This window comes from Branchiostoma floridae, chromosome 1 (assembly GCF_000003815.2).
Source record: "Branchiostoma floridae strain S238N-H82 chromosome 1, Bfl_VNyyK, whole genome shotgun sequence".
Classification (NCBI taxonomy): domain Eukaryota; kingdom Metazoa; phylum Chordata; class Leptocardii; order Amphioxiformes; family Branchiostomatidae; genus Branchiostoma; species Branchiostoma floridae.
Window position 1 is genome coordinate 12,061,259 of NC_049979.1, and position 27,732 is coordinate 12,088,990.

The window sequence follows — 27,732 nt, forward strand, 5'->3', positions numbered from 1 at the left end:
AGCTGGTATGTTGCATTGAAGGGCAGTTATAACAGACATATAAAGGTACAGCAAAGACTTCACCCTCTTTTGTCTCCCATATGATAAAATTGATAGCGGGATGAAGCGTGATGCTGGGCAGGCATTATGCCATAGTGATGTTAGTGCAAAGACCACAGTGCTAGTATTGGACTTTTATCATATCATTTTGTTGAAAGGGGTTAATCATTCCCCTCTTCCAGTAGAATGGAGACATGCTCCATCACTACTTACAGCAGAAGCAGACTCCCTCGGCTCTCTGGCCAGTGACAGTTCATAGATCTCTTCTTCGGAATACTGCAAGTCTAATGATACCTGCATAGAGCCAAAACACAAAACATAGTTCTGTAGTGACGGTGGGGATGAATTGGACGTAAGACTATGACAATTACAGTACATCAATGGATAAATGTCACACCAATTAATTTCCTTGGATCTCAGACATTTTGAATTAAAGTTAATTCTGCATGCGTGTCATTATAAAAACAGACAGCTGGGAGGCTCTCTGAAACTGTGTCAAGGTACAGGCTTCCGCCTTAGATTCTCATGCCAGTTTTCATTCTCACATGCCAGGTCAGCATTATTGTTTTTGAATCTGAAACCCAACAAGTCAAACTGATGTGGCCTAACAGAAGATTTCACAGCTACAATTCCTTGACTGCCATTAACAGGTGATAGAAGTGCTCTGCCTGTTTTTATTTCCGCTTAAAGTGCATCAAATACCAATGCTAGTTCACCTATGTCCATTGCATTTAAAAACAGGTTCATTAAACATTTTCATGATATTGCAGTTAGAATCCATCTACTAGATATACCTAAATATGCCCTGTAGATAAAAATCAACTGAAGTAGCGTTATTTTAGTATCTTTTATTTCCCTAGATTTTATGGCAAAATTCCTCCGAAATGATTTGATTAGGTCGGTAAATGACAGAATATCAAATTTCTTTATTCTGTCTTCCTCAGGGCAATAATGACAGGCTCTACTTTGTCCTACAGCTAGGTGTTACTGCTGCAGTGTTACAAATACAGTCCCAAGTCTTAACTATTGTTCTATTTACCAAGATAATGTCAAGCAACAACAATTAGAGACAAAACAATAATTAAGTCATTTCTAAAGAATGTGATCCCAAACGTGCATATCCGTGGTAGCCTCATACAGTTTTCACCACTCATTGGATGGCATTTCAGCACTGTGAACAGAGAAGCTTCCTTGAAATTCATGGATCCTCATCATAACTCATGACTGGAGTGGGTTTTCTGATCCATACAGCCTCCTTAATCCATCCCTCCTTTTGATATCCCTAAAAGCATACCAGGGTGTTGTTTTTTCCACCTGAGTGAGACAATGCCCATCAATCACAATCACCTCTGGTTGCTGCCACGTACACTTTGAAGGTCAGGCGTGAATGTCGAGGGCTAGTGTAAATGTTAGGTTTGCTCCCGTTATTTGGCGTGCTTTCAAGCTTTGCGTGGGCAAGCAATATTTGAGAAAAAGGCATGGATATAGAAAGGCAATCACTCACAGCTGGAGCACTGTACCAGCACAGTGTATGTAAGCTCCAGGATGTGTGGCTGGGGAGGGGTCAGCCTGTGGCGTGACATTCTCACTGCAGCACGCTGTCGTGTGTAATGCCTTTAATACAGATTCATCTCTTAAAAAGTATAAATCCAAACATCGTTGCAGTCCGTGGGTGGAGAATATTGGTTTGGAATTTGTCTTTCTTTGGCTGAAGTTCAACTGCTGCGGGGTAGGTGTGAAATATAGCAGGAGCTACGGTTCCCAAATGTTTGCACTGAAACTGTACTCTGCTCGACAAGAGATATATAGTTTGTACTTTATTTGTTGCTTAGCTCAACAATAATCTAGTGCTAATATCAAAGCCATCCTACAACCAGCTTACAAGGTAGAAATTTATTAACCAAATAAAAAAGTACATTTCTCATTTAGGCAAAAATGAAAAGTTTTGATTCTTTTTCGACAAGATTATCTGCTGTTATCTTGTTTAGCTCAGCTATCAATGAGACAAGTATCTAACAGGTAGTCCTGATTTCAAGCCTAAAGCTACATGTGGTTTTAGATAAAGCTTCTCTGTTCATGGTGCTGAAATACCATCCAATGAGTGATGAAAAGTGTATGAGGCTACAAGCAATGTGTTCCTCTTGCCTATGTCTTTTCATTCACTGGACTGGAGCTTATGGTCTCATTCATGTATTACCCCAAGTGGGTACCCTAAAATAGATCCGACCAAAAAAATAAATGGCTGTACCAACGTGTGTTTTTCTAGCCTAACACTGGCTAACCCTGGTGAAAAGACAGCACAGATAAATTACAGGACTTAAGCATGTACATTTTGTTGAGCTAAACAATAGATCATTTCATGCCTACAGCCAGCTTACCAGGCTTTAAAGATAACTTCTAGAATTGAATTTTCCACCTCAGGCCACAGCAATAGATTTACTTTGTTTTTGGATTTCCGAAAATAATTTCATCAGGTTGGTAGATCATAGGACGTAAGAATTTTCTCTTACACAACCAGTTTATCTCACCTGGTGAGATAAACTGGTTGTGTAAGAGAAAATTCTTATGTCCTTTTTCTTGGATTATTTTCAAATAGAAATATATTAAGCAGACCTCATAAAAGCATGTATAGGGCAGGGAGGAAAACTTTATAAATGTGAGTGTACCAAGGCATAAACCTGGTATTTTTTCCAGTATGTTTTTCCAGTTGAGTGTATTCTTTTTATTTTTTTAAAAATCCAGGCACCAATAAATTAGATTGTTGTGGCATCATGTTAACATCAACTAGAACACTATTTACAACCATACATTGGGTATGTGACACCATTGATGCAGCCCCACCTTGAGTGTGTTGATAAGGTCCATGTTTGCTTCGATGTCAGGACTTGTACTCTGCAGCTGTATCAGCTCATTAAACACTACAGCCAGCTGAGCCATCTTCCTGATGTTCAGCAGCCCATTCTCCACTTTGTCATGTAGAGCAGTGTGCAGGGCGATCAAGTCTTTTAAATGTACACCTGGAATATTATAACATTAGGCTTTGTGTAATTGCATGTTACATGTATACATTCAATACATGACTTCATAAGCGTGATCAAGAATATGAACAACCTCTTCATTATTACAAAGATGATCATGTTTTTGTGTGAGTATGTCTGTCTGTCTGTGTGTTTGTGAACAGCATAACTAAGTTGTCAATGGATCTTTATGATATTTAATACAATGGTAGGTGTTGATAAAATATAGACATGATTGGACTGTGGGCACCAGCAGCTTTCAGTGGTACTGAAGCCAGACTTCCAGTTCTGATTTTTTTGTGTTTGTAGGTGTAAAAGGTATTTGCAAAAGATCTCTTTGATTTCATTATCTACATTTACAATTTTGCTTTTAAGTCAAGCTGCATCTTCTTGATATCCTTACATCACAGTAAGAGATGACAGATATCCCTGGGATGACGTTATCACAGGAGGCTCGTGTGCTCTTAATTTCATAATAGCTGCAAGGAAATTGCAATGCAAGACTTTTGATTGAAAACTATTGTTACCGACACATCTATCGTTGTCTGAAAATTGCCATGGTGATTTCTTCCGAGCCTGGAAGTGCCACCTTTTTGTTTTACATCCTAGTCACAGCTTCTGTAATCGAGTTACGCAGCTTTGATCATACACCTACGGTGGAGAAGTCCCCACGCATGGACCAGTTGCTCTACTACCCGGGAGGAAATTGATGGACCCATTGTACGTCATTTGAGGGAAACTAATCCTTTCAATATCCTGTGGGCAGGACTGTTCCCACACATTCCCGACAGGACAGGACAGATAAAGGGCGCAGCAAATGATTTTCTTGGTTCCATGACATGATGTTGGATGCCATCCAATTACTACCAGGACCGTCCTGTTTTTTTAGGGCAGGCCCAGTAGTAATCAGATGGCACCCAGGCTAACATGATGATTGATTTATCCAGTATGCAAAAAGCTGCCTTAATTACGCTCTAATTAAAAAAAAGGACACAATTACATTATAATTACACTTCGTTTCAAGAAGGTATTATCAAAATTTTACTCCTGGTACATAACCCTCAGATATTATCAGAAAACTAAAATTGATAAGGTAGCGGTGCAAGTGTCGAAGCAACATTAGTAAGCTCTGATATGTTTCTGTATGTAACTCAAATTGTAGCAAAAGAACGACATTATCAGGAAGAAAGTCGAACATCCTTGAATATTTTGAAAATATTGCGGTTTGAAATCACCATCTGTCAACTTGATATTCCTATCAAGTTGACGTGGGAACAGTCCTGCCTACAGGATTTTGAAAGAATCATTCCTTCTATATACTCTCTATACAGATAAAAGTAAACTAGCCTTACAGACTTCCCCTCAGAATCAGGCTGATGTTTCTGTTTAGCTTCACATTTCTGAATATGAGAACCAGGAAACTCAACTGGCATGGCCTTATGAGCAGTCAGTCTCATCTTTAGGAAGATAAAGGCTGCCTGTACGTTCATCAACTGACAGGAAATAACATGTTCTATAAACTTGGGGTAGTATGCTTCCCACACAACACCAACATGGCATTTGAAGGCATTGACATACACACATGTATATGCGGGCCAACTATTATAGCCCTGTGGTGTAGGGTGGCATAATGGTAGGTTATTTGGCCCTATAAGTTTAACCCAAAGTTCCTGGGATGAAATCTGTTGATATGCAACCTATTTTGTGCTCTTGACAAAGGCGCTTTACACGACTTTCCTCACTTCAAAATGAAAACCTAGCTTTGGTTAGGGCTATCCCTTGGATCCATGGATAGGGCATTAAATGGCCATGAGCCATGAGCCACACCTCAAGCACATTAAAGAACCCATCACTAAAAAAAAAAAGAGTTGCATTCCATCCCAGTCTGATTCTTTCAAAACCTACAGTCCTATGGCCAGCCCTGGGGAAATTACAGTGATGTCATATTGAGGTCACCTGAGTTAGCACCAAAAACCTTTCCAGACCCTTGCAATTTGGCCCCAGGCTGCAAAGAGATAGCAGTCAGCCCTCCCAATGATAATGACAATGATAACAATACCCTATTTAGACCTGGAAAGAGGGATGGGCAATAGTCTATGTAACCGAGAACATCCTGTCCGTGGTGCTGAAAATAAGACTGTAGACTTCCCTATCATTTCTCATCCCTGTAATGTCTTCTCAGGTTTACGTCATCATTTTGAGGTCCAAAAATACTTTCCTGTCAATGCTTTTTTAAGTCTCAGCTACTGATTGAGGAAACAGGCAATTTTGCCATTTTGCTCCCTACTTACTGATAAAGGTATCTGACAGATTTATACAAATTTTATGGCACCCCACTGAGTTTAATTGAGGTCTGTGTCATCTCAACCTAGCTGTTTTTTTCTATTTTGATCCTGAAAGTTCCACTTAATAATCTAAAGCAATTCATGAGGTTAACAACTATCAAAAGTTGTAACAACTGTTACAAGTCTGCAGTTTTTAGTATTCTTTTGATCGGGCTTCCATATCCACCAGAGCTATAATGCTGGTAGTTCTTCAAGCAACTGATTTTTTAAAACTGTCTTTAACTAAGAGATGAAGTGAATTAGGAGATTAAGTTCCATTTTAGTGGTGGTTGAATTTCATCATGTAATGTCAACTCTCATAAATCTGCTGAGTACCCTTTGACTATCACATTAGTAAAAACGTGTTGATTTGAAAGATATCTACTTAACATGTATAAGTATCAGTAACCACCGAGGTCTGAACATCTAAGACCTTTGGGTGTTCCAAACATTCTGAGGAAGGGATAAATAAAAGGCCTTTTTGATGTGGAAGCCGTAGAGAACCTGGCAGAATCATTATCTTTGAGGTTTATCTCTAATGCTAATTATCAACAATGCTAAGATAATAGCTTACCTCTTTTGTAGATCAGCAGCATGAAATGAAAGAAAAGGGACTGTTAGATTGATTGGATATTTATAATACATGTAAGAAATGAGTTAAGTCATCTATAACTTCTTCACTTTCATTCTTGTAGCATATGATACTAGTCATGCAGGAATGTGTCCTATTTGCACCCAGACAAGACTTAAAATCAAACAAATACAGGCTTAGTGAGAATCATGGTACATAAAAACAGTAAATGAGAGTGCATAAATGACATCATTATTCAACAATACACTGCAAAATCGGACATTTACTTGTACTAAAAAAATAGACACACTTTGCTGTGACCTCTGATGTTTACTTTGATGCTAATGTAAGTGTTATGAACCCAAATGAATCTACAGCATATCATATGTAGGTAGATTAACTGGCTTGGCCTATCTTTGCTTACAGGATGGGGATTTTGAAGCCTTTACACTCGCTGAGCTGCTTTCTGTAGTTTGCAAAGTTACCGTTGGATGATAACATTTCAGTCATCTCATGCAGAGCCTGAAAAAGAGGAAAGAAAACAGATCACTCATTCAGTTCACTTCCCTTTATTTACCTTTCCTAGCCTGGGTACCATTCGGGTAGGAGTTTGCTCCTGCTACCGGTCTGGGGAACAGTGAAATCAAACCTTTTGGTGGTGATGTCAGTTAATGATGGAATTACAGATTGGGTTTTAGAGCGCTCGCTCGAACAGGCGTTCCAACATCAAGCGGACAGAGGATGTTTGGGGTGTTGGAGGGCCTGTTTGAACGAGTGCTTGAACCCATTTCTTAATTCGCTCGTGTTTATTGACCAATCAGTGCCATCATCCAAAATTTGGACAATTCCAGACATTAGAGATGTCAAGGTTCACAGACGGAATAGAAAATAACTGACTGTATAGGATAAAATAAAAGCAAGAGCAAGAAGTGACTGTATGTTGTGTATGATAAACATTGGAGCAAACTACTATCCAGATGGTACCCAGGCTTTACCTTCCAAGGGTGTTGAGCTGCCTTTCCGATAGCCCTGGATCACCAAGGCACACATGAACAGACTTTGTTTTTACCTTAGATCATGTTGGGGATCAGTGTCAAACTGTCATATTTACCCACTTTTTTGTTATGATTATTCCACCAACCTACCTAAGAAACAATAGCCATTCTTATAATTACTATCTTCAGTTCTTGAAAAGTCACCAAGCTGATCTTACACCCACTGTTTGGAGTAATCACTATTGGTTAGTCGAGTATGGCTTCTTCTTCGTGAAGCCAATTGTTAGTCGAGGAAGGTTTCATCTTTGCCACTCCTTCGTTAGTTAATTGGCCTCACAGCTGTTGTCCAAAGGCTGTGACTTCATTGTGCCCTTTGGGATGTTCACGTACATGTTTGCAATTGCCTCCACTGGGCCTTCCTATGGGGCCATTGATATGTATATATAGTAGAGTTTGGCAAAAATAAGATGAATAATTGGTATGAGAGGGTCAGTTTGCAAAATCAATAATAGTGAGTCTGGTAGAGAATACAAAAGAAATGTACATAATGCACCGCATGGTATGGCTCCAAGTTTATAACTTCAGTTGCAAAAGCCGTTGCCTCAAAGAAAGGCTGCATTTTGATGACTTTTTTCTTAACAAATGTCTTCTAGGACTTATCCAGAGTTATCACCTGGCTTGAGTAGTGTTTGGTACATTTCTGTGCGCTGATGGACCCTTTCTTATCTCAAAGTCCTTATCATCATCATCATTTTTCATCCCTTCCTGGAGTGCAGCATTCAGAGTTCAGACTTTTATGTACGGGTTCATATCTATTTGAAATAGCTTACCAAAGGCATACAATTTGCTACTATTAAATATATTAAAGACTAAGTTTTGGCAGGAGCTTCTTACCCGTCGTATGATATGTCAGACAATTTGAATGTAGTTTGTAAAGTAGCTGTACGGGTAAAAAGTTTAATGTAAATTGCATGTAAATTGTTCGTAATTGTGATTGCGTGTAGATTGTCCAGACAGACTAGCTACATGTACATTCCAACATTAGCTAATGGACAGAATAAAATATACAAGTACATTTGTGTCAAAGTCTCCAGTTGGTACATTCTGCCCTTCATGGCTATTGGATCTTCTCTGGCCAAATTTGTTTAGGTTTCAAATATTTTTGACATGATGCCCAACACTTCCTTTTTTTATGCTTCTTCTTGAATACAAGAAAACTGAACACAGATGACTTTTAACAGGTTTACACATACTGGGAACCTAAAACTTCAAATAGCCTGCCCAAGTAAGCTGTGTGGTGTCAGTACTGACCCATCAAGGGAAAATCATAATCAGCCCCAGCAACTTCGATAGACACTGTAGACTTTCATGCCCGTAGCCAGGATTTGGGTTGGGGGGTTCTTTTTAGTACTTGTGGACCATCGAGCACCGCAGGCGCGTGAGCTGTCTAGGGGGGTCAGGGGGCATGTTCCCCCGGAAAAAAAATTAAATATTGACCCTCTGAAACGCCATTTCCTGCATTTTGATGGGCAAAATTTGCTGGCTAAGTTTAATGGAATTTCTATTGAAATACACAAGACTTTTGGCATAAGTCTTTGAGGCCGACTCCCCCAACATATTTTCATTATGTCCGATACCAATGGCACAAGGCTTTGCAATGGAGGTCCGGGGGAATTTTGAAATCTGGACCCTCTGAAAAGCCATTTCCTGCACTTTCCGAGGCAAATTTTGCTAATAGACTCACTAAGATTGAATGAAATATCTATCAGTGAAAAATGCAAATCAGTCATGCCTTTGGAAAAAAATCTTGACATGAAAAAGTGGACCTTCAAGCGTGAAAAAGCGGACCTTTGATCGTGTGGGGGGGGTTCTTCCGAACCCCCCTTGGCTACAGGCATGACTTTTGGGGATTGTAATATCATCACAGAAACTAGAACACCTCACTGGTTTTAAGGTCCCTAGATCCACTAAATCCATCTTTGAGATGAAGAGATTCTTGCGTAAGCAGGCTGCGAACTAAAAGCAAATGCACAGGCAGTATAGACCAATTCCCATTCCTACTTCGGCAAGGTTAACTACCCTTCACACTGCTATGTCTCTCAAGGCTTAGCCACAAATAATTGCTACTATTTTGGGGAAATGGTTTAAGGTAAAGATCCCATAGCTTTCCAGACGCTACAGGGGCAGTAGCTGTTAATATGCTGTATCCGGGGCACGGTGTTGGAAGGTAATTTTCGGCACAAAATCAGTCGGTTTTGCATCTGTTACATAACTGTAAGCATGAAGTCCATACTTGATTTTGGTATTCTGGACAAGAAGCAAGAAATGAAAGCTAAAACTTACGGAGTCTCATTTTTGTCTGTTTGGGCCAAGGGCTTACCAGCATACAAATTTTGAAATCTTTACAGACATCAGAATATAGGAACTAGAGTTCGGTGAACTCATACCTCCATGAAAATTTAGAGCTTTTGTAAATTTCATGCAATTGACTAACACATTAACATAATTTATGCGTTGTGTTGTTCATCATTGACTAACGTACAGATGTCACAAGTATAAAATTCCAATCATTAGACATAAAGCGGCTTTGCAATTTTTACATAAATTATGCAACTAAGTTCCTCATTAACATATTTGGTATCTGCTTATTTTCCATCTATCATAATTAATAAGTGTTACATTTATTGAAGTCCAGTTATTGCTAATAATGGTATTATATAATTTCCTCATTAATTATGCAAATAAGGTCCTCATTTGCATAACGTGTATATCATTATGAACACCTTTGCCTAAGCTACCTGCACCCCTAAAATGATGCCAATCCGTCAATCCTTTCTGCATTTATCCTCTTTGGAATGTCTTGACAAAAACGCCCCTGCAGTTCCGAAATTACATGTTAGGGGGCTGAAATCTGCCCCACTTTGTCATGACACTGCAAGCTATCTACCACCTAAATGTCAAGACCATATCATGTCCGGGACAAGAGATACATTGAAAAAACTGCTATGATAGAATATTCTAATTAATTATGCAAATGTACTCCTATTTTGCATGATTAGCATTTTATCTTGTACAACATTGTCTAAGGTACCTACATACCAAAAATCATGAAAATCCATTGTTCCCTTCTTGAGTTACTGTAAATGCAGAAATGTTCGCGGTGGATTAATGTTCACGGTTTTCGCGTTGACCACTTCACCGCGAACTTAAATCCACCGCGAAAATTTTTCTATTGTGGTATTAGACTGCAGTCTACGGTGTTGCCACGAACTAAAAACCACCGCGAAATGTCCTTTATCCCGCTACCGCGAAATTAAATCCCCGCGAACTTAAATGCATTTACAGTATCCTCTTCAGAAGTTTTTGACAAAAATGCCCCTGCTATCCCAAACCTAGTCGGTAGGGGGCCAAAACTTATGTCACTTATTCCTGAGCAAAAGAGCTATCTAAAACTTAAAAATCGTGACCATAGCGTGTTCAGAACATGAGATAGCAAAACCGGAAGTTGTGCTGCAGTATCAAGGGAAGTTGCTAGGGGGCCCAAAATCTAATCACTTCCAGCTTTCATGGCACCCCACCAACACACCAAGTATGAAACTAATCCATCCTGCCGTTCTTGAGTTATCTTGTTGACAGACACACACTCACACACAAACGCTGGGTAAAATATAACCTCCATGACATTTCATGGAGGTAATGATGATTATGTGTATGTGCCTGTAATACTCAGAAAAATGTTCTTAAGACAATTCCATCTCTGCAAATAGAGATAAGATAAGATATGGAGATCCAGGACTTCCAGAAATTTTGAGCTACATGTGTACATCCATAACTCTTCTAATATACATCACTATATAGAATGGACTGACGGAACAAGCCAATGCTATACGTACAATGCTATATAAATTCATGACAAGAACTTACAACAATGTCATTTCAGGGCAACAAGAATCAAAATGTTGATGACAGACTTGGAACAAATCAGCTAGAAAGGCCATGTGCATGCAGAAGTCAGAGATGCTCTTGAGAACATAATCATTCCCATCAGTGAGTGTGATAAAGGAGCAAAGTGTCCTTCACAGCATGATTAATGAACGGCGCAGAAGCTAATAGTGGCAGCAGCTGTCATTTGCGAAGATGTCTATTTGTCTACGGTGTGTTGTTGAAGGCTAATTTAGAGGGCAGACGCCAGATTTGTGTTGTGCAGTGGGCGGCTCAAAACTACTGAGAAGACAATAATTATGGTGCCAGTTGAAATATTTGAAAATCCTTCTTTTTTTTTTAAGTTTGGCCCAATCTGTAGATATTTGGGGTAAGATTGGTAAATATTTGTTCAGTTCAGCAGTTTAGTTGGTAGAAGGGCAGTAAGTTCTTGGGTCCTGCAAATACTGGTGTAGGGTCAAAGATGGGATTTGTCTCGGAGTGTAAGCTGTACAGCCCCCTATTTTCTTTTACAGTCATAAAGTAGACCATTGTGACTTTCCGGTGAAGAAAATCTTTCAGATTGACATTCAGGTCATCATTTTAACAGTCTTAACAAGGCTCCATTGATGAGGCCAAACTGTATGCCCTATAACCAATTGTTCTGTTGTCTGTGTATGTATGGGGGCATTGGCTTAAGTTGTTTGGGAGGGGGGGGGGCTTCGTGATTTTTAACTGGGCGGAGTACAAGCTTCCCAGCATACATTCCTTTCCCAGGATTTTTCCTTTCCTTACGTATTTTCCTTTCCCGGCGTGTTCCCAGTTAAAAATCACAAAAAGAACTTACGCCAATGCCCCCAGAGAGGCTGGTGAAGGAGGCTAACCTGCACCTTACCCTCAGCACTAGCCCTGTGCAGAATATTAATATTAAGAACTGTGCCCTGTTTGGATTTTGGCTCATTGTACTAATCATTATCACATGAGAAATGCTACATAAATATTTGAAAAGCTTAACACTTTTACAATGTAAGTTTGATTCATGCTTCATATGAAGTAGAAAAAAAACAGTAACTGTATCCTGTTTCTCGACCGTGTGTACCCTAAAAAAACTGCAGACCCTGGCCTTTTGGGTGGGCAGTGGAGTACATGTACATAGTTTTCAGGTAGAATTTTTATTCAGCCTGCTTCCTATTCAAGTAAAAAAACTGCTTGTCCTATCTAACGAAGGATAAATGTATCCGATCATAACCATTATGCACAAAATTAAAGATTGACATTGAAAATGTGTTCCCATGGTTTCAGTTCTACTTTATCAAACTACATGTATATCATATCACTAGAGTTTTGGCCAAAATCTTTGAAAACAAAAGATAATCCCTACTAACCGACCCTAATTTTTTTTAGGACTGAAACAGGAATACAGCTGTTAGATATTTTTTCCTTAAGGCCTAAGCTCTATTTTTCTGTTAGAGAGGTGCAGGTAAAATCTGTCTACTGCAGGTGATTTTGAATGTTTATGCAGAAAAAAAAAATTACGATCTGGATCTTGCTGAATAACTTGTTCTTATGCCCATATAACGTTAATGGTGGGTTGAGCTACACAAAATGTAGTACAAAAGAGCTGAATATATAGTGATATTGGAGTGATCATATGTCATTGAGTTAGGTGACATAACAATGGCACAATGCACTTTTTTGTATTATGAACTCAATGGTCAGTTTTCAATGCAGAAAACAAATTGTGCCACAATAGAAGAGAGCTAAATATAGTGTAGTGAATGCGTGTTATGGAAGGTTTCAGCATTATGAAAAGGGAGAAGATAGAACGAAAGTATAGTACAGTACAATGTGTATGAATGTGCAACAACACCAAATAGATACCATGGAATAGGAACTGCTCTTTCTAATATCTGCAGTGTCAATCATGAGCTAAAGGGTATCACAATAAACTCAACTCAATCAAAGTATGGTTGACCAATAACACATTGGAGTAAATGTATCTATATCTGTATGGTGCAGCCAGTGGTATCTTACAAGTTGATATGATTATGAGTACAATTTATTGAGTTGGCAAACGGTCTAATTTCTCCATAATTTCCACTCTTAAACTTACCTTGTTGATTTCAGCTGGAAGATGGCTGGCAGTCTTGGTAAGTCTGGCGATGGAGCTGTGACTCAGTCCCCCCACTACTGCCATCAGGGAGTTAAAGTTCTGCAGCTGTCTCAAGGCCTGTACAACAATGGAACAAAGAAATCATTATGGCAGTGCACTTGGACCTCTGTCATTATGCAAAAAGTGGCAATTTCTTAACAGCAAAAAGTGCCAAAATTCTGCAATTAGTATTTTATGTAATGACTCATATGTACAGTATTGGGAAATCGCAATATCTAACTGTGAATCAATCAATCACAACAAGGTGGCACAGAATGAATGAATCAATCAAAAATAGTTTATTCTTCAATAGACCTGGCAACACAAGGTTAGGATTGTGTCCATTGTTACATATTGTAAAACTGTTGTTACATTTTTTCAAGTATGAAATATATACATATATGACAACATATCCTTCACTGTGATACATAAAAACAATTTCTCAAAAGTGTCATATTGTTCTTCCTCACCTTTGCAACATTGACAAACTTGGTGATGACCTGTGCCCTGTACTGGGGGGTGGACTTACTCAGGACCATGCACTGCACCCACAAGGACAGGCCGTTAAACAACATGATGGAGCGCTCCAGACGGGGGTTGTCCTGCAACTTCCCATGGATCGCGTAATTCCTGAAGTCTGAAAACTGACAGAAAAATGGAAATGTGAAAAGTAATAAAGTTACCACAATCCAGTTTAGTTCACTGAAGAGCTTTAATGATCCTCTCACTGGGGTGACAGGCACTCTGTAAGTTATTTTACAGGTTCATTATACCAGTTAAATTTCCCTACCTTTTTCTCACCAGTACAATCACTAGTGCTCCACTGCTTAATGTCCCATCCTAGGGACTACTATTAAACATAATATACAAACCTGCAATCCAGTAGCATGCATGTCGGATGTGTGAATTATTAGACTGAATTATTAGGCTTGTTTGCATAAAGTTTGTAAGACAGTGTAAATTCAAGTTTAAAGGGTAGTGCAGATACAAGGACAGGCTATATTAGGCAACACCAATTTTTTTTATTTTTTCCAATTTGAAAGAAAAATGGCTGCAACTCCGGTTGACAAATTTTCACTGACTCTTCTTGAAAAATAATATAAGTGTCAAATTTCAGTGCCTGTATGTGGTTGTTTTGGATGGTATGTATATTATTTTTTCCAAAATCTGGGCTTTGGTAATCAGGGACCTCCCTAAATATTAATTTGTTTCATAAAATGTGCCAAGGAAATCCGAAAACTTATTTTTTAAATCTGTTGTTATTTCTGTTGTGTAACTTCAGTAGGCCGCTCGATCTCTCCACCGCAGACTTTTTGCAAAATCTATTTCCGACCTGCCAGTCCATTTTTTCGGAAAAAATCCGAGAAGCAGCAAATTAAATTGGTGTGGCCTTACAGTGGGAACTTATTTTCTATAACATACATTCGCATAATTCCACCAGGTGCCATAATACCGCCACCTCAAAAAACGTTGTTATAGCATAGAGGCCTTCTCAAGATTGTCTTCAACACCTAAATATTTGAATTGTATTACATTTAAGATATCTAACATTCGGTGTTCGAGACAATCTTTGGAAGACCTCTATACTAACGTTTTTTGAGGTGGCGGTATAATGGCACCCGGTGGAATTATGATAGTCGATGTTATAGTGAACGGTACATACTCTAAATTTTCCATCAAAGTGTAATGTTTCAGATGGGAAGAATGAACCTTCCTTGGTGCTGAAATTTGGAGACCTCATCAGTCAGGGTAAGTGAGTCTGATTAGGGATTAGGAGAGGACACTGGGACATCATTAAGAACGTCTTACTCAGCCCATCTCTCTAAGCCCCCATCTACCTCCAAATGTATCAACTCATAAATCATAGCTGTCCGTAGAGCATGTAGAAAGGTCCACTAAGATTGCTCCCTTAGCCAACGCTTATTAAGTCACCTCCAGGAAATCTCCAATCAGGTTAATCATACCCATAGGAATGATGTAAATTCCCACATCAAATCTGTTGAAGATGCGTAAATTGGTGGTATCGGTCTATAAAAGATTTCAAAATCCTTTGGGATGTTCAGCCAGTTTTGCTGGTGGAAGAAGAATGTGTTTAGGCCTATCCACAGGTTTTAAAGGAAAGCATCAGAAAATCTTCAATTCATTATTTTCCAGTAGTTTACTCATTAAAAAGTTGATTTACGTCAATTTTTACATTAATCCGCCCAATATGACCCTGTAGACACGTTTGAACTTCGCGCTCTCCTCCCCTCTCCCGCCGCGCTGGCCGATGACGTAATGGCCTCGTTCTGATTGCCTGCGCGCTGACGTCACAAATCAGAATTGAAACTTCTGGCCATGCCAGCCATTTTGCTCGGTGAACCTCGGTCCCTTCGGCGGGAAATCACTGACCGCCATTCTGGAAGCCAGTCCGTTGTTGTTGACAATTAACTTCGTGGACCTGTAAGTCGCGTTGTGAGCTGTCTACGAAGCCATATATATAGTCCCCGGGAGACTGAACATGAATTAGCTTGTCTGCAGCGGGTGAACCGCGCGGCGACGGGACGAAATCAAAACAATGGTTTTTGGGGAGGTTCACGCACCGTGCCATTCTGGACTATTACAAGAGCGAGTTCGGGTCAGTTCTTACCTTCTCCTTTCCGAACAGCACAGTGATAATTACACGTAAGCTTCCACGAATTTTGGTTGAATTCACAGTTGTAGACCTCGTTTGTTCTACTGACAACATACCCTTGATCGCTACATATCGAACAACCCCCTTTTCGCGCCGAAACAGATAGCACCACAACTTGTACAGATCGTGCGAGTTACGCCTCGCCTCTCACTTTATTTTCTGTTTCTCGGGTAAATTATCTGGACTGGTCGGTTTTTCAATCATGTAGCTTTGGCGGAGATTGCTGGGGGTTCATTCAAAACAAATCACGGACTCTGAAACGAAGCCGACATTTCGCGCCATTCACAATGCCGGCCTGTGTTGTATGTAAAAACAACAATGCTGTATGTATGTTTCGGCGCGGAAGGGGGATCGTTCGATATGTAGCGATCAAGGGTATGTTGTCAGAGAATGATTTTTTTTTAAGTCCCTGCCAGTTGGACAATTGTGAATTCAACCAAAATTCGTGGAAGCTTACGTGTAATTATCGCTGTGCTGTCCGGAAAGGAGAAGGTAAGAACTGACCCGAACTCGCTCTTGTAATAGTCCAGAATGGCACGGTGCGTGAACCTCCCCCACCACCATTGTTTTGATTTCGTTCCGTCGCCGCGCGGTTCACACGCAGGCAAGCTTATTCATGTTCAGTCTCCCGGGGACTATGGCTTCGTAGACAGCTCACAATGCGACTTACAGGTCCACGAAAGTAATTTTCAATGACAACAAACTGAACTCCAGAATGGCGGGGTGATTATTTACCGCTGAGAGGACCGAGGTTCACCGAGCAAAATGGCTGGCTAGAAGTTTCGGATCCGTGACGTCATACAATCTCAGACGATCAGAACGAGGCCATTACGTCATCGGCCAGCGCGGCGGGGAGAGGAGGAGAGCGCGAAGTTCAAACGTGTCTACAGGGTCATATTAGGCGGATCAATGTAAAAATTGACGTACATCAACTTTTTAATGAGTAAACTACTGGAAAATAAAGAATTGAAAATTTTCTGATGCTGTCCTTTAAGCTATGAGCTGTGGGATTTCTATTTTAATCCAAGCATATAGCCAAAAGGATTTGGAAGGTTTGACGTCAAATAAATAACTTTCCCCCCAAAAAAAACCTTGAGCATTTTGCTGCTGGAAGATGAATGTGTCCAGCAGGACCTATTAACAGGTTTCGGCTACAAGCTTTGGGCAATTTATCTTAATCCAAACAGACAATTCAAAGAAGTTGGATGGTTTGATGTTACGAGGTTGCATTCACAAAGACGCCTTGTGTAGCGCAGACTGCGCATTAGCTCAAGGATATTAGCTTTTTCTTGGAAAAACTTGACGTAATATGCACATTTGTACAAACAAAGCTATCTTAATAACAAGGCTTTATCTTGTCCAATTTCTGTCCTTTATCTTACCTTGGTGCACACCTGTGCACCTGCCACTAATAAGCATAGAGCAAACTGCTAATAATTCTTTGGATAGGGGGCTAAGCAGAAGATGAGCAAGAAAAATCCTAACACCACTCACTGATATTCTTCTGAAGATTTTATATTCCAAAACTGTAATCTGTTCTGCTAGCTCGTGCGGCTCCAAGTGGTCGAACACCAGCGACACTTTGTGGCTCCTCTTAACAGAGTTTCTGACAGACACCGCTCGCATCCAGTCATAAGATGGCCTGGAACACACAAGCATGACATTCCACTAACTCTGTCTCATGACTTCCCTGTGTGCAGTCAGACTTCCATAAAGCCCTGGTAACACATAGCTGAACATGGCCTCCCGAGAAAGGTTGAGAGTGGTCTGGGAGCTAGGTTGGCTGTGGTCTGATGGTGTTCGGATTCCCCGGCGGAATGTTTTGAAGAAGTCTGTGTGGTTTGCTGGTTGTTGGCTGGTGGTTGGGAGCAAGTCAGTAGTGGTCAGGACGTCAGCGTATGTATGGCAGTTAAATTTGACTCTTAATCTAGAACTAGTCAGACTGCCCGACCTACCGCCAACCCTTGTTGGCTTAAGTGGACAAAAGCCATGTTTGGCTATGTATAACTGGGGCTTTAGACAGAACCACTATAGACACACACATAAAGGACGTCCTTGCACACATTTTGTATTAAGGCCACACCAAATCTATTTGTTGCTTTTTAGATTTTAGCAGAAAAAATTGGACCAACAGGTCAAAAAAAAATTTCGAAAGGTCTGGGATCAGCTTGAATAACACAAAAAACAACAGCCTGAGGAGTTTAATGGCACATTTTGTCCAATGAACCCCTTCCTTTGATTTGTTTCTAAGGTCCTGAATAAAGAGCATTGTTTTTATACTGAAATATTTTTATACAGAGGAATTTGAGAACAAATAAAATTGGTGTGGCCTAACATAAAAAAGATTAACATACATTACACCAAAAAGCCGTTACTCAAGCAACTGGATATGATTTTGGAATCGGTGACCATTTCCGCTTATAAACTTCATTGACATTTTTTATGGATTTTAAAGAAAAGCACATTATGAAAATTTATCCTAAGGAGAAATTTTCTATGCCTCCCTTGAATGGACACTAGAGATGGGCACTCACAGATTAGAGATGTCCACCAGGAGTTTGTGGTTGTTGGCACTGTCTTTGCAGGTCAGCTCTTGGAGGCTCCGAATTTCCCGCGCCAGACTCGGGTCCAGGTCAAAGTGCATCGGAAATTCGGAAATCCATGATCTATTGAGTCAAAGCAGTGTCATAAGATGGTGTCTTATCTTTATTCAAAAGTAAACAATATGATGTACATGTTTACATTGACATTGCATGACAGTCACACCACATATCTGGCTCTGAACTTTAGCATCGAGGGAAACAGGGATAAATGAATGTATGGATGAACAAATGAATGAATCAATATACATACTTTTTGCGATGCAAACACATTTTCCCCACCTAGATAGCATATCTACTATCTTATTTGACATATCTCCAAGCAGACATAAGGAAGCCCAAGAAAGTGTGCAACATTAGAAAAAGCCACAGAAATGCAGAAAAGGCAGCAAAAGAACAAAATAACCCAAACTGATTCATCTATTTGGAGATAAACCTGGCAAGCCTAAGCCTACATTCTATGTGAGTAATGAAAGCCAATAAATCACATAGTATCATGCAGTACAATTAAAACATGCAAGAATGAAAAAAGGTTCTAATTCTTCTATGCAGAGCCTTGCCCATTACCTAATATGCAATATCTCAGAGAGGTTTTGCTAAACCCGACTAGAAATTTTGCAGATCCTTCCCAAGGTACATAGATTGTATGTAGGCTGCGGGCGAGGCTAGAAAGAAAGAAAGAAAGTTGACAAATCTTCACAAATGACACTGACCTTACTGTGTAACATACTCTTGTCTTGAACCTATTGAGTCTGCAGTTCTGGTCTAATGGCTTGTGTTGACAAGGCGACTTGCAGATGGACTTGTCTCTTGTCTGATACGTTACAATGTTAAGCAAAATAAGCTTGCAAGAAGAGGTTTTATGAAGGGTACCATACTTCATGTATAAAACTAACAAAAGTCTAATCTTTACAACAAAGATGGCACAATGAACTGTCTTTTTTTATGTCAACATATATCTTTTTGACATGAAATAAAAGGCAGTTTATTGCCACTATAGGAGACAGCCTGCATGCAGTTGTGCTCATCCCAATATCAAACCTAGACTTGTACGAGCAGCCAAACTTTTTTAAAGAATAAATATTTTTTTAAAACTTTGTTTACATTCAGCACCTTAGCACAAGGTTGTGTGCAGTGCTTTACTAAGTAGATGATGATGATGATAGATGTTTTATTTATATCTACAAACAAGCAAATGAACAAACAAACAAACAGCCTTGCATGCAAGAATCGGTTTCATGTATTGTGCTACAGACTACATGACGGTTTTGTTATAGAGTACTACAATATCATTTTGAAAACTGATGGTTTAAAGAAAGACACGAGCAGCATATTTTATGCATCAGCATGCAAGAATCGGTTTCCTGTATTGTGCTGCAGACTACATGACGTTTTTGTTATAGAGTGCTACAATTTCATTTTCAAAACTGATGGTTTAAAGGCTTTGCAACATTGGCAACATCATTTGTGCATATCAAGTTTTGTATTGCGAAAGGATATAGGTTGATAAACAGGGCCGCCAGCTCCTCAGAGGACACAAACCACTTGTGCATGAGGAACACCATCCTAGGGAAGAACGGGTTATCATGCAGCTCGCCCGCGTCATCTGCACAGAGAGGAGATTTATTTATAATTCTGAGTTATGTCCTGTTATAGCTGTTTCAATAGCTACAGGTACATTTGTAGGGGTTGCTAGCCCTTACAATTTAACATCCATTTTACATCGGATTCCCTTCCAAAAGATTACCCAACTATTGTCTCTCAGTTACCCACTAATTGGAACCAGGAGCTTCACTGTGAGGTTTGCTACCAGTTGAGCTACAAGGACATCCCTCTATGAAATTTACTTGCCTTGGCCTTGTTCATATATTCAACAGGGATTACTCCAGCATTCTTTCGTGGCAAACCATTCACCCCATTTGGCCAATTTCTTGCATGTTCACCACAGGAGTCTGGTGGAGACTGGGCATCAAAGGAATCAATCTAGTGCAACAGGTGGCGGCAGGGCTGTTACAAGTTTCACTCCTTGTGGGCCAATCATCTGCCCCAAGTCACCCTCCCCCTTATTGGCCCTTCCACCCACCTGTCCTCTGCTGGGAAACCCCAGACACCCAGACAGTTTCTCCATTATACTGCAAGTGGACTAATTTTTGCAGACTGAATCTGATAAAAAGTAAGCTTTTCTGTTGGCCCTCTGTTAACATCTTATCCTCTTGTATTTTACTACAAAAGAGAACTGATCAAGGCTGAGGAAGGGATTACTCTTACATGCATTTTGTGCTGATGAAAATAAATGGAGCAGGTATACATGAATCAATGTGACGGGAGTAATAACTGTATAATTGATGCAGCAGTAACAGCTTGCTAGGTGTCAACAATGTACTCAACAAAGAGGTCAACAAATGAGCTGACAATGTGACATGAAAGTAATGCCTTATCTCTTTCACAGTGGAAAACCTTTTCTTTGTTTTTGTGACCAAATGCATTTCACTTTGTGCAGCTGAGTACAAATAGGAAATAAATCATGTCTGACAGGTAATAAACATCAAATGGTAAGGACTGTTATGTCAAGAGATCCACCTACGTCATTCATGATACAGTCCATATCACAGTCCCTTCATTACACCAGCGACCCTGCCTGTCCCTCCACCATTTACCTATCCAACCAGCCCTAAGTTAAATGTATGTTGGTCTAGTACTCTTTACAACAGTTTCTGACAGCATTTTTTCTGTCAACCGCCATTCTATAGTTGTAAAAAGAACAACTAAAATATAAACAACAATATTTGTGAGTTACAGACTATGTTTTGTCATTTTGAACCTATCATGCTTTCTTGTGAAGTCAGTGTTTCTCTTACAGGGCTTGAGACTTCACAAGAATATTGATCCACTCATCCATTGAACATTGACTTATTGAACCGAGATGGAAAATGTTATAATTTTGAAGTACGATTTAGTTTTGTTTCCTCAATCATTATCTATCATTCAGTAATCGTTCAGTTCTCCAAGTTCCTCATGCTGAGCTTAACTGATTGCTTTCTCACAAAAGTCACATGGATTGACTGTTTTGCCTATTTATGTTTCAAGTTCAGTCTGTATCTATTACATTCTGTTGTGTAGACTGGAACCTTTCAAAAACCAGCTTATTGAAAAGTGAAGACTAAGGTATCCAGTAGTCCAGTTTAACTGGTATGGGTTATAGTCCAGATTTTATTGGTTCAATGAGCAGTCTTCTTGAGCAGTTCTGTCGGATCCTTGTGATTTAGCCCCGCCTATTGTAAGCTCCTCGCAATTCAGCGCCTGGCTGCCAAGAGAGAGTAGCCAGCCGACCCAGTAATTAAATAACAATTTATAACTTAAAAAAAAAAACACCGGCTTACCAAAGCAGTCCACACAGAGCATGGCGAGCTTCTCCAGTGAGGCAGCCTTGATCAGCTGGCCCTTTACGATCAGCTTCTCCTCGTCCATGCCGTTGGCACTGATGCTGGACAGTCGCCTGTTCTGCAGCTCGATCTTCGACACTACCGCATCTTTGTCTGAAACGGTGGCATGCAGACACACTTTAGCACACATGGCCGCTTTCAACTTGCGGTGCTCCATTTTAGCGTGCCAATGCCCCAAACCGGCTGGTCCCCAAACAAGCACTGTACTGCCTAAGGACACAAGATACAAAGTAGCCAGTGACAATACCAGGGTTCTGTACAATGGTTTTCGACCCTGGGATCCATCCCATATTGTAGCTTCCAAGTCTGTTCTATCCACTTGCTATCATTTGTCTCTCCATCCCTGGATGGAAATTTCGCCGCTCAGGAAAGACAAAAAATTAAAAAACTTCCATCTCCTTTGACGAACAAAAACTAAAACCTCATGACACTTCGCTGACAGTGCTACAAAATGTTTGGAAAATTAAGATACGTTTTGCCCTTAACATCAATTTGTCCCTAAAAATGCAGCAAACAGCATCGAAAAGCTTAAAAAAATTACTCCATCAAAATGAAGCTATCTGATGAATTATCAGATCTGGAAAAAAACCCACTGGACAATACTGAAAAAAAATCACACTGTTACAAGATGTAACTGTAGCTACCAGTACCTTCCCCTCTGCCACTGAAGTGCCACAATGCTGGGAGGGTTAAAACATCAGGCAATATAAACTCTGTAGAAGTTGTCAGGATTTCCATTAACCTGTTTGTTGCTCCATTCTTAACTCATGAGCACCCGTGAGAGCTGATCCTTCTGGTACCTGTGTCAAACCTTCACTTCAAACCTTAACACTCTTTTAATATGATATTTCACTGTTTGCATACTTAAGTGCTGTTTCACATAAAATAATGAGTCTAAAAGATGCACAATAAATCACATTTTAATGTGTTATAACAAAATTCAAATAATAAATGATCTACAGCTTCCATATTCAAGTTTTTCATGGCCCCCGATTCATTGTTTAGTAACTGCGCCCTTATATTACAACACAATCATATTGACGGTATAGATACTATGTAAATGACATGTAAGCATGTTGCTTATGATTATGTAACATTTCTTTATGTTGCTGTCAACTCCTTGTGTGAGTTGTACATAACTCAACGAAGCATTGAAACTACAACTTTTGCATGGGTTCCTTTTATACTACCTAGACACAAATTATTGAACTGTGTAAAATTATTTGTCTGAAATCCCAACCTCTAAACATTATCATCTGCATTTTCAGCAAACAATTACTGATGACAAAAAAATCCCATTGAGTACATACCTGCCTTGCACTCACAAAGTTCCCTGAGCCTTCCAGCAAATGACCTTATGTGAGGAGTCAATTTTGTATTATGTAACAGTTGGTAATGGCGATGGAAACAAAAGCAAATTTACGGGGAGCAAGAAGAAATCCGATTGCGATGATCCTGGCTGTAAAGATTCCAAGAAAGCCACGTCTGCTGCCGCACATCCAGCTGAAGGGTGCGTTTTTCTGCTCTTTCTCCGTGACACAACATCATAGCAACAAAAACGTTGCCAGGACAACCTGAAGCGCAAAGGTGCTATTTCTGTCGAGTTTGCACTCCTCAAAAGCCACCTTCTTTCTCCTTCAGGCAACAACAGCATTAGAAATGCGAGGGGTTAGCCAATCCTGTTGAAACCAGACCCAACATACACGACAGAGAGGGGACTTACAATGAGAAGGTGATATGTCAACCATAAGACTGTTGCAAGAAAAGCATGGCACAAATAGAACTGCTGACGATACATGCTGAGACTCCTGCCGGCTAGAGACAACTATCGACCTTTCCAACTAATACTTGGGAAAACAAAATCTGTACCCTGTGTACCACGCTGCATAGGTTGCTGGAAAAACAGAAATTTGCCAAATAGATGGAATGATGCAGATGCCAGAGGAGTAACTTAGTAAGCCTGCCATAGAAATCAAGCACAATTTGTAATTTAGAGAAAAAGTATTTTCACTGTGCAGTCCTTAGTTTCAAACCCAGATGTGTGTTTTGCCATCTTTGAATATCCTTTTGTTTGGCAGTTTCCAGTTAAAAAATACAATAGTACTAGAAAAAACAAACTATTTAGTGTTCAGCAGGGGCATCTAATACAAAATGTATATTGTTGTCAGTATGACAAATCACAACTTGCATATGTGTATGGTGTGTCAATTGCTTTTGGCAGCATTTTTCATTTGATGTTCAGCAGCTTAATTCAAGACATTGAGTAGAATATGATAATACAGGTCTTTAAAATTATCTCATAAGTCAATTCATTTAGAATTGTTTTTGGTGCAAAATATTTTTTCTGCGTTAAAAGCAAAATAGTCAGCAAAACTCAAGAAGGCATGTTCCTTACAGTATAGTTCCTTAGAATTGCTACACACAATGTTGCCCAAACTTGCCAAACTTTGCACCACAAACAACTGTTGCACAGTATGCTTGGGATCACCTGTTGCAAGATTTCCCAGAAGAATGCCACAGTCTAGTTTCCAATTTGGGCACAAGTCCCTCTGGGACCCAGGAATTGGTTTTCAATGGAGCGTGAAAGCACACACCACTGCCATGCTAATCCCTGAAAGGAGTGCTGTCTGTGGAAAAATGGTATATCACCCAGCAGGGGTTGGGCTAGTATTAGTGGAGGAAATAAATGGAGTTATTCTGGGGTTGTACCAGTTGATATAAAAGTTTTTAAGTTAGGCCACACCAATTCAACATGCTGGTTGTCATATTTGGAAAGTCATTTCTGAACAGGAAGATCATATATACCTCAATGCAGGTGGTAATTTACATAGAATTTCAGTTTAAGCTCAATGAAGCACTAGTCTTCCACTGGTCGTGACAGAGAGGACAGACGCCTATGTACAGTATTTACAGGTTCACTGTACCGGGAAAATTTCCCTAGCTCTTTTCGACAAGCAAAACGAACTGTGGCCATGGCTTTAATAACGTCCTGTCCTGTGCGAAGGACTGTAACCCTTTCCGGTAGCATGCTTGTCGGGTGACCGACACAGCCAGATTCGAACTCATGGCAAGGCCGCTAACCACCGGACTATGCTTGCTACATGTATGCTTGGAGTGAGTAAGGACAATACGGTATGAGTCCAACAAAGATGGTTTGAGAATCATCAATTATGACTCCCACGTTGCAGTGATAACTGAGCCGCACTTATTGAAAGCCTGTCAGTCTTACTTAACTGGTGATGACCACTTTATAGCAGCCGAGTACATAGCTACAGCCACAGGCATTCTACTAAATCAAATTTGCTTCAGCCACTTTCTGCTTTATCTGTGCAAGGAGCATCAAACCCCTGAAGCTGATCATATATACTTATTCACACCCAGTAGCTCTTACACGACAATGACCATCTTAAGAATATAAGATTTAGAGTAGATATCTACAGCAACAACCATCCTTAAATCATATTTGCCTCTGGTTATCTGCAAAAACCTTCAAACAGGAAAAGTGTTTATAGCTGCATGGTTGGATACACTTTCAATTTCATAACCAGGCTTTAGCCCATATCAAGGAAAACCCATCCCAAAGGACATTACGATTCAACTTCTGCAGCTAAAGAAGCTATATATATGCCAGCTCATCTTTCCTGGGAAGCCTCCGTTAGGTAAGGATCATCATTCAGCAACAGACCGTACATCTTGGGGATCATATGCTAATCCACACATGACGCATAGCCTGTCGATGACGTGCAAACCAAATCTATCCCTCTTTCAGCTACTGAATGAAAAAAAAAAAAACTCAGCAGAGGGTAGAGTGACCTGTGTGTCCTGTTCTTTGTTTTGTGTAAACATCCCCCCGAAGACATATTGGCAACAACAGAGGTTGTTGCAAGAAAAACATTTTCACTATACAGCATGCTTTCATGTACATGTCTGCGGTGTGTTCCTGGTGTTTATATAATCCCAGTGCATAGTTCTGCATACATATACTGCTTTGAAAATCTAAGAAACATGAGGGAAAGGAAAGGACAGGTACATTTTTCCTGATAGGGTAAAGCATAATATATTGTTTTTGCTAGTGTGTTCTTTTGTATTCCTTCTCTGTCATGAGTTAATCAGAGCCTAGAATGATACTAGCTGTGTACTGTATATATGACTATGAGTGTTTTTTCCCTTACTTGCACACAATATCATATGGCAAGCCTAATGGTATTGTGTGCAGGTAGGTTTAAAATAGGCTACGAGGAAAACGTTCTGCATTTTCGTGAAAAAGTTGCCTTTCCAGTTGAAATAGTATTCTTAGATTTCCATATCTTCCTCTGATCCTCAGTCAAGTTTTTCTCCAAGAAGATCCTTGGATCCTCCAGCATAAAAGTAACCAGGTACATAGAAATGGGCTATAATTTAGCAGCTATGGCCCAGTAAATGGGTTAGCGCAAGAAGACAAGCTATATTAATATTTTTTATGCTACATGTATACCATACAAACTAAAGCTGTTGGCATCCAGATTATTTGACAGAGCTCGAAAGACATGCCTTCAGTCTGTATTTTGCAGGAAGCTTTTCCAGAATGCAGGTAAAAATGTAGACAACTTGCAATTTTGCAGTGTAAGACCAAGGACTATAATTATGTCCTCAGTAAGATATTTCAGGTAGGGGATTACGAATGACAAGTAAGCTAAGAAACAGTGCTCATGTTATAGTAGTGCAGGAGCAATTCATTCGACGATAATAGTGTACAGTAATTGATTGACAACAATTACCAAGTACATAAAAAACATTGAACTAATCGAGCACAGAATACAAGACATAATGGATGAAACTTTAACAATACACACAAAAGAATGCGCCAATTATGATTAAGGAAGGGATAGTGACGGACTAAATTTATTTGCAAATATTGAGCTCCATAATCAATAGCCATACATAAATAATGCCTGGGGTATTTGCAGAAAGCCTGTCAAAATTGCATATAAAAATTTGTCACATTACAGACAACAGAACAAAAAGTATTCCCTGCTCTGGTGTTTATCAACAACAAAAATCCCCAAACAGGCCGAAAACAGTCACCTATCAACTTTCGAGAGAGGATCCTTTATCTAAAAACTATCCTGACCGTCCCTTTGATTTCCAAGCGATCCTAAATATTTATATGCAGATAAACCTGCTGAACATGTGGCTGACCTTTGAGAATCCTCCGCTGGCCCCCAAACTGCAACAGTCTGCCCTTCAGATTCATGATTCTCGGCTCGCCTGCTCGGACAAACGATTGCAGACTTCAAACACTGTCCATCCTAAATACTTAATGGAACCCACACAATTGTTAGGACGACACCCACAGGCAGCATTAACGTGTGACCACCACTGCGCGCCGGCAACTCAAAGGGATGGTAAATGACTACTGTCATACTACAAATTGCAGCTCTGTTGGAAAGCAGACGTCATCTAATGGGACGCTTTTCTTGTTTTGCGTAGTTGGAGGCAGTCATGTGTTCGATTCGGCCACGCAGAAAATCAGCTGATGGGCAGTAATGAACCAATTGGGGTAACAATATGTGCATAGCTGAAACCTACATAACCTTTCATGTAGTAACTTAAAAGATGCAAACAGTTTCAAAAATAGGCAAAGGATGATTATAGTCTAAACCAGGGCTTCAGAAACTTAACTTTTGTTACCAGCAAATATTTCAAGTATAGTCAGAAATTGTAATTGTGTGGTAAAAGACAGATTCCAGATTCTGTACATCTTCTTGTCTCAATGTTCCCACACACGTCATCTGACCAAACTTTCTGAAGGTTCCCAAGCTACATTTGAAATACAATATATACCCAAGTGAAATATTACATTTGTACGTGTGATTCTCAATAATGCACTAAGGCTAAAATTATGATCCTGCAAAGTTGCTGATTATTTTTATTTTGACATACCTACCAGGGACATTTTTGTTGCAGATTGATATTGATATAGCATAAAATAGACAAACTGTCAAAGTCTTGGTGTC

General features: G+C 39.8%; 1 protein-coding gene across 8 annotated transcripts in view; it reads right to left on the minus strand.

Moving 5' to 3' along the window:
• Positions 1-27,732, minus strand: part of LOC118426905 (ras guanyl-releasing protein 3-like) — a 56,687-nt gene that overhangs the window by 15,424 nt on the left and 13,531 nt on the right. For 6 of the 8 annotated variants that reach the window (XM_035836555.1, XM_035836504.1, XM_035836532.1 and 3 more), the window contains exons 3-12: positions 21,674-21,829; positions 19,794-19,899; positions 19,007-19,114; positions 18,228-18,359; positions 17,188-17,335; positions 13,490-13,663; positions 12,981-13,097; positions 6,376-6,473; positions 2,881-3,058; positions 253-333 (exon numbers count right to left, since the gene is read on the minus strand). In XM_035836555.1, the coding sequence (XP_035692448.1) occupies positions 253-333; positions 2,881-3,058; positions 6,376-6,473; positions 12,981-13,097; positions 13,490-13,663; positions 17,188-17,335; positions 18,228-18,359; positions 19,007-19,114; positions 19,794-19,899; positions 21,674-21,829 (1,298 nt within the window). Of the gene's footprint in view, positions 1-252; positions 334-2,880; positions 3,059-6,375; positions 6,474-12,980; positions 13,098-13,489; positions 13,664-17,187; positions 17,336-18,227; positions 18,360-19,006; positions 19,115-19,793; positions 19,900-21,673; positions 21,830-23,046; positions 23,290-26,914; positions 27,158-27,732 lie in introns of those variants that run through there. The other 2 variants (XM_035836537.1, XM_035836562.1) reach the window with 2 other exon arrangements.